Source organism: Octodon degus, unplaced genomic scaffold (assembly GCF_000260255.1).
Source record: "Octodon degus isolate 3935 unplaced genomic scaffold, OctDeg1.0 scaffold00015, whole genome shotgun sequence".
NCBI lineage: Eukaryota > Metazoa > Chordata > Mammalia > Rodentia > Octodontidae > Octodon > Octodon degus.
Genome location: NW_004524591.1, coordinates 19907656 through 19915706, shown reverse-complemented (window position 1 = coordinate 19915706; position 8051 = coordinate 19907656). Strand labels below are relative to the sequence as shown.

Sequence of the window (8051 nt, the reverse complement as noted above, 5' to 3'; positions counted from 1 at the left end):
TTTTTTTTTTTTCGGAATCATTAGTCTTTACTGTTTCAGTAGCAGATATAAGACAGAACAATCAATTTAAAAATGCATATCATTTGTCCCATTTTTAGTTGAGCAGGAATTTCAATATTTTTAAAGAATGAATTAATCAATAAAATAAGATAACTTTTTCTTTGCGATTCTACAAGGTGGTAATGCACAGACATTAGATTTAAACTTAGCAGGGCTGGGAGGGAAGCCTTGCTGGTGACTTGGGTTTCATTCTTTGTGTAAGGAAAAACAGTTTGTCACAGTTATTTGCAAGACAGTTAACAAGCCTATAGCTCATATAGACAGTCATTTTGGGCGACTCAGGGCTTTCTTATTACTGGCTAAGGTGACTGATGAGGGTCATGCTAGCTTTGCTGAGATAAAGAGGCAGGGCATTTGGCAGTCATGCAAAGAAAACCCCTGCCTGGACTCAGGGCATTCACGCCTTCAATAACTCCTCACTGAACTTGAAGACAAAGATCTTTTCTCCCATGCGGCTTCCTCCTTCCTTGTCTAGACATTCTGCAAGTGGTCTCCTAGCTACAGAAGTGAAACACTCCAGTCCCACAAGCCCTGAGGCCAGCCTCCCACCACCAGTTAGTGGGTGAGTGCTGGGAGAGGCAGCCTTAGTAGCCAGCTCTAGGAGAGCACTAATATCTTGTACCCAAGAGGAAATCAAGAATCCTGAGGGAGGTTCCCAGGCTTAGAGACTCAGTTTAGGGATGCCTCACCATAGTGATGGCATTGTATCGAAAGCTGCGGGTTCAGTACAGAAGCTTCTAGCTGCACGTGCTATTTAAAACCTTTTTTTTTTAATGTACTAAACAAAACATAAAGTTGATCGTGTCAGTCATTTTGGATTGAGCAGTCGGGTAGCGTTGGGTACCGTCAGGCTGTGCTGCAATCAATCTCCAGAACTTTTCCATCTTGCCACAGGGAAGTTCTGTACTCACTAAATGACTCTCTTCCCAGACTCTAGAAACCCCTCTTGTACTTCCTGTTTCTGGGAAGTACAATACCTTTTGTACTGTATAATATACATTAAGCATCATGAATCTGCAAATCTGAAATCTGAAATTTTTTGACAACAAAATGGAAAATTGTAGACCTGATTGCATATGATATGGGCCTCAGTGGAAGTGCATGTACACTAAAATATTACATAAAGTGGATTCTAGGCTGTATATTCAATCTGTATGTGAACTATCAGTAAATTTCGTGTTTTAATTTGTTTTATTCCCAAATTAATTTGTTATGAGTATTCTAAAAATATCTGAAATCTAAAACACTTGTACTTCCAAGCATTTTGGATAAGGGACACTCAATTTGTGTTTGTGCTTCTTGTGATTGGCCAATTTCAATTAGCATAATGTTGGCTGTTTAATTTAATTTTATTATTATTATTGTTTTCATTTTTAAAATTTTTTGTGTTACTGGGGATTGAACCCTGCACTTGCCAGGCAAGCACTTATTCTACTTAGCTATCTCCCCGGTCCTGGCTGTTTAATTTTAAAAAATGAAAAATTCGTTTCCTCAGTTACTAGCTGCACGTTAAGTACTCCGTAGCTGCATGTGGTTAGAGGCTACTGTATAGGGCAGTACAGACAAGAATATTTCTAACATTTCAAGAAGTGTTACTGGACAGAACATTGCTGTGTTACACTGAGAACTGACTGAGGGGAAAATATGAGATATATATTATTTTGTACCCAGCGAGATAATGAATAATTTGACTTCTTTTCTGTACTACAAAAATGAGGATTTGATCCCCGGCACCGCATGCCATGCCTGCCTGACCCTGGGTGCGCAGAGCTGGTCACCAAGATGGGGCATGGTGGTGTGTGCCTGTGTGTGCCTGTGGTGTGTGCCAGCGCTGGGGAGGCTGAAACAGGAGGATCACTATGAGTCCAAGCCTCATAGTGAGACCCTGTACCAAATACATAAAATTAAAACAAAAACAACAACAATGATAGATGCACCAAGATGTTTTTATATTTCCAACTTGTGGCTTTAATTCAACTTCCTGTCTTTTAATATTTTTCCCTCTCCCCCAGTAGCCTGCAACATTAAAAATAATTTCAGCTGGAGAACCTAGAAAGCTTGGATGTGCAGTACAGACTGCAGGTAAACGCACTTTGAAGGTTCTTAGTGAGCGCCTGTCAGCCTGCCCCACTGAAGGGAGTTAGATTGGAGTGTCTCATTAATTAGCACTGTTAGTTTATTGCTGGCCTGGCAGGAATCTTAATAGGCATTTGTCACAAAGCAGCCTTATGCTGTAGGCCTACCCTTTAAGCTTGTTGCTTTTAAGGCTTTTTCCTTGACAGCTGCAGTGAGAGAAAAGGGGTTTCTCTGTGCAGAATTTACACTCATTTCCGTGTGCCAATGTATACACCCAAACTTAAAGGTAGAGTTTCTTGACCAGGCATGGTGGTGCAGGCCTCTAATCCCAGCAGTCTGAGAGGTTGAGACAGGAGGTTTGGAAGTTTGAACCCAGCCTGGACAACTTAGTGACTTAGTAAGACTCTGTCTCAAAAAAAAATAAAAGGAAAATCTGAGCATGCAGCTTAGTGCTAAGGTGCTGGGTGCCATCCTCCACTTCTGCGGGAAAAAGTAGAATTTTTTTCATGTTAGCACTTACCCTTATGCTATGAAATGTATCTTTCTTTCTTTCTTTTTTTTTTTTTTCTAAAAATGCTTTTCTAAAAAAATGTTCTTACTCACTGAATTGATTTTGTTATCCATGAGAGGCCACAGCGTACCCCTTGAACACACTAGTTTATAGACACTTGAGTTCAGTTTCAGGCCAACGGGCCCACATCACAGCCCCACCCGCGTGTCCTTTCTGGAATCCACCCCCCCATACTGTAGAAAGTGAGACACTGCTTGGGTCACTTTCCTGGGTGTTCAGTGAGCAGTCGCAGCTGCATATCAGGAGAAAGGGAACTAACCCCTAGAACTCTTACCTTTAGCTTCTGGAGGAGAGAGCTCCCTTATACCAACCCTGCTGATATCAGAGCTACTTCCTAAAGGTGTTTTTCTTATGTAAGAGTCTTTTTGGAAGAACTCTTCCCCAGTCTTTCCACCTCTTCTTTTCTACTTCAGTCTTAGTGGATGAGAGCATGTTCTGTCACTAGAATAAGTGGAAATTTCCCAGATCAGTATTCAGGATCATCAGATGCTTTAACACGAATTCTCCTTTTTTGGGTTTTTTGGGGAAATGGAATGGCTGCCCTGCCCAGTGGTCTCCTCGCTAGCCTCAGATGGCTACTTAAAATGAAAATGCATCAGTGTTCTGCATGAGGGTGGGGATTTGGTTCCTTAGTCATATTCACTGCACTGTGGTAGTCCTGGGGCTGGCAGCCACATATAGGAGTGTGGAGGTGGACATTGTCATCGTCACAGGGGGAGGAGGAGTCCTGCTTAGGCCTTACCCAGGCTGGTCAGTGCCAGAATACATGGACTGAGACAAAACAAATGATCAGTTGGCTCAGCTAGTTTGCTGCTGACTGATAGTTTGTTGGTTGACTTAGCCATTTTCCTGGATATGTATTTTTAAGTACACACTGAAATTATGCTCGTTTCTGGCATTCCCAGTTTTTCACAAAATTCAGTGGGAAAGCCAGCCTTCCTGGGCCCATGTTTCTTGTTTCTCTTGCCTGTGTCCACATCATGGTCAAGTGGCTTAGCTGACCTGAGGACCAAGCAGATGCCTTCAATGAAGACTAGGAACTCGTTAAAAACCCTGTGGGTTTTACTTACTTTCCACAGATACATCAAATGTAAATGCAAGGCCAATGGATTCCTACCATCTTTCAGGACTGAGTAAAGGACGACTGTTCTCTGATGAGACACGAGCACTTTTGAAATGTTGCAGGGATGGGGGAGCAAGGGAAATCCCGTTACATACTTGAGGCCGAGATTCCTCTCCGTCTGCTAGCCTTGCTTTCCTTGCCAGCAATTCTTCCTGTCCTCTATAAAGTCCATAACTCCAGGAATCCTCTATGAGCCATTTTATATTATAGTTATTCTAGGTCTTTCTTGTATATAGGGATTCTTTAACTCTCTCTAGCTCTCAAGTCTGCAAATTAAGCAGTTTTCATGGACACAAGGAAGGATAAGGGAAGAAAGAACTGGAAGCTTTTCTTCTGGCCCTTTTTTTTTTTTTTTTTTTTTCTCACAGAGGAAGAATGTTTTGGGAGCTGGGAGGGAATTATTTCCAGAGTTATGAGGAGTTCCCCATTTTCTGCACCCCGGGGAGGGACCTGCTGCAAGCAGAGCAGTAACAACAGCTCAAGGTGGGGATGTCAGGTGAGCTTGTGGTGGCCTGGGTGGAAGTAGTACCACAGTCTCTCACAGGGATGTGTCCAAGCATAGAAGATTGCTGACTGCCATTTGACAACTGCTGTACATATGAATAAGGCAAGTCCATTTTCATTGTCTTGCTTGGCAGAAATTTTGTGATACTAATTCTATTTTAACTGTCAGACCCCAAGGTATTGTTTAGGTAGATGCTATAATTTACAAATTATGTTCTTAGGCATCATTTTATTTGATACCTATAAAAAACCTGTAGGCTGGGACAAGACATTTGCAAGAGAAAACACAGGCTCAGGGAGAAAAAGTGACTTGCCCAAGATCACAGTTTTTAAGTAGTGGAGCTAAGTTTGACTCTCAGTCCAGTGAATGCTTTTCTGAGCACAGTGCTTTACTCTTTACTCTTTGAATTTGGCATAAAACATGTTTGCACTAGATAATTCATGACATAAATGCAATAGTTGGTTCAATAGATGTGTTTGTTGCGTGGCTACAATGCAAGGGGCTAAAGAGATGGCCTCTTGAGTTGGCTGGCATGGGTCCTGCCCTCATGGCACTTTCTTTGAAACAGTAAATTTTTTTTAAACTTTTTTTTTTAAATTTTTATTTGTGTGTGTGTGTGTGTGTGTGTGTGTGTGTGTGGCCTGCTCAGCCCACCAGGGGGCGGGGCTGGCTGGCATGTGGTGCTGGGGGATTGAACCACGGTCCCTGTGCTTTGCTAAGCTTGTTCTAAGTAGGTGCTTTAGACCGCTGAGCCATCTCACCAGCCCCTGAACAGTAAATTTTTAAGCAACAAATGCACACTATTCTAGAACAAACTTGGTGTATTAAAGCTTGTGGGTACTGGATAAATGACTGAGATGCCTTCCTGAAAGCAGGCAATTTTGAGTCAGATCCTGAAGGTTGTGTTCAAAGACTAAGGGCAGGGCATTCAGACAAGTGTAGGGTTGATGGTAAGACAAGAGAGTTGTGTAGAGTCCTCTGTGGAATACTAGGAACGTAGTAAAAAGCATGTGTTTATTATTGAAAGTGTATTGCATGTAAGACATTATATGGAGCTGAGTGTACAGTGGCATTCAAAATAGGCTTAGTTTCTGCTTTCAGGTTGCTTAATCTGAAAAGGTAGGAAGTATTGATTGTTGATAATAAAATAATGACACATGTATTTCAGATTATAATAGTTTTTGTACAGGCAAAGGCAGAATTCTAAATGACATAAATTAAGCCGACATTGGAGCTGCTATGCAAAACTGCAGGAGTTACTGGGCAGATAGTTTTGATGAAGGGAGCGGAGAAAGGAAAGCATATGTGTGGGGTGTGCACAATGGCCTTGGGGGTACAGAGGGACTAAAAAGGCCAGTGTGCTGGAGTTGTGAAAGTGGGGCCTGGGCATGTGTGAGATGAGGCTGGGAGAGGACACAAGGAGAATCAGAGTTTGCTCTTTATTCTAAGAGCTGTGGGTACTTTAGAAGCATTTTATGTAGCAATTACATGAGCAGATTTTCTGTTGAAAAAGATTAGCTACAACATGAAGATTATTTGGAAGGGGAATGATAGAAGCTTTGAAGCAACCCCTTAAGGGGTTACTGCATGGTCCAGGGTGGAGATAATGTACTTGGTGCAAGGTGGTGGCATTTGAGATGGAAGAAAGTGTCTGGTTTCCATAGAGACTTAGGAGGTCAAGTCTACAGAACTTAGTGACATACTGAGTAATGGGGAAACAGATGGCTGGGGTAGCTCCTGAGCCCTAGTTGCTTCAACAGATTAGAATGGGGAACTGATCTTTGAACTAAGGAACCTTGTGAAGGGTCTCAGGTTGGGGAAGAAGATAAAATCAACTTTGGATGTCAGAGAGATACTTGGATCTATGGGTCAGGAGCTAAAGTTGAGAATTGAATGGGAATTAAATGAGCTTACCTGGTGGGGGACACTGCACATGGCTAAATTATCCTAGAAAAAAAAGAGCAATAAGTGGGAAAAGAAGGATTAAGTAGGATGTACCATTACCATTTAGAAGAGAACAGGCCAGCCCAGGAGCCACTGGAGAGATGGGAGGAAACTTAAGATGCGCTTAGTGTTATATCATTGAGGTAAAGAAAAAAAATTAAAGGGTGGTGGTGATATTATTTCTAGATTAATTTCCTCATCACATCCAAGAATCTGTTACTTGGTGGCCATGCACCTCTGGGTCCAAGATACCTGTGTAGTGCACTGTTGCCAAGTCCAGGTGGCTGTCATTTTTGTGTGACCTGCATCCTCAGGTTCCTGCATCTGTGGATTCAGCCAGCCGAGGGTGAACAATACAGCATTTGGTGTGGGAGGGATGGAAATGCATCTGTACTGAACACTTACAGGCTTCTTTTCTTGCCGTTATTCCCTAAACAGTACAGTATATGAATTAATTTACATAGCATTTATATTGTACTAGGTGTTATAAATAATTTAAAAATAATTTAGTGTACAGGAAGATGTGTGAAGGCTATATGCACATACTATACCATTTATGGAAAGTACTGAGCAGCCATAGATCTAATGTTTGTGAGGAGTGCTGGAACTGATCCCTTCAAATACCCTAGGACAATGGAATATTTCTTTATTCATTTATTCATGTGACAGATTGCAGGGTGAGTGTGCCTGTGTCTTTTGCCTCGAACAATAATCTCCTTTCCTTTCTCCTACCTCACTGCACTTTTGGCTGCCACTGAGGTTGATTGCAAATCTGAGCTCCTTTAATCCCACTGAGTAGTACCAAACACTATCTGGTCTCTGCGCTCTGAAATTCGACTCCAGGCGCCCCAGCCTCCCGTGCCAGCTGGGATCCGTTAATGAGTTCCACCGAGCACAGCTCACTAGGAGAGGTCTTTGAGCTGGTGAGACATCTGAAGATCTCATTTTTGGCATGCTCTGTGTCAGACCTCTTCCATTCTCCCGCTGCCTTTCTCCTTTTAGGATGGCGGTGGCTCCTCCAAGTTACTGTTTTGTGGCTTTCCCACCACGTGCAAAGGATGGTCTGGTCGTGTTTGGGAAAAATTCTGCCCGGCCCAGAGATGAAGTTCAGGAGGTTGTGTATTTCTCAGCTGCGGATCATGAACCTGAGAGCAAAGTGGAGGTAAGTTGTGCACTGCAGTCTCTCCTTTCATCCACGCACATTCTCTTTCTTTGGCTTTATCTCCAGCCACCGGCCTTCCGCCTTGAAAGTGAGCTCACGTGTCCAACTGTCACACCTTTCTGCTGATTCCCATTTTCATTCAGATTTGTTCATAGCCTGAAGAACAAGGTGCATGGGGGAAATTCTGTGTTCATTGTGGTTTTGCTTTTATAATTTAACTAAAATATTTGCATGCTTCCAAATTCAAGTTTATAAAATAAGGTAAAGTCAAACAAGTCAAACTCCTATTGTTGCCTCCTTTACTCCATTTTCTTTTTCCTCTATAGGTACATGTGTTAGAATTTTTAAAATGTATCTTTTCATTTAAGAAGTTACACAGGGCCGGCCAAATAACTCAGTGGATTAAAATGCCTGCAAGCAGGCGCAGGAGCTGGGGGTTCAGTCCCCAAGTGTGCCCCACTGGCCCTGCCCCCGGGGCGTGCTGAGACAGCAATTGAGATTGGACATATTGGCATGTGCCTGTAATCCCAGCTCTTGGGAGGCTGTAAACAGGCGGATCACTATGAGTCTAATCTAGTAGTGAGACCCTGAATATCCTGTATACCCTTCC

At 42.6% G+C, this 8051-nt stretch overlaps 1 protein-coding gene across 2 annotated transcripts in view; it reads left to right on the top strand.

Annotated features, from left to right (window-relative positions):
* The window catches only part of Scrn1 (secernin 1), a 64625-nt gene that overhangs the window by 16138 nt on the left and 40436 nt on the right, over positions 1-8051 (top strand). For both annotated transcript variants that reach the window (XM_023709959.1, XM_004626514.3), the window contains exon 2: positions 7282-7441. In XM_023709959.1, the coding sequence (XP_023565727.1) occupies positions 7283-7441 (159 nt within the window). In that variant the 5' untranslated portion in view covers position 7282. The remainder of the gene's footprint in view (positions 1-7281; positions 7442-8051) is intronic.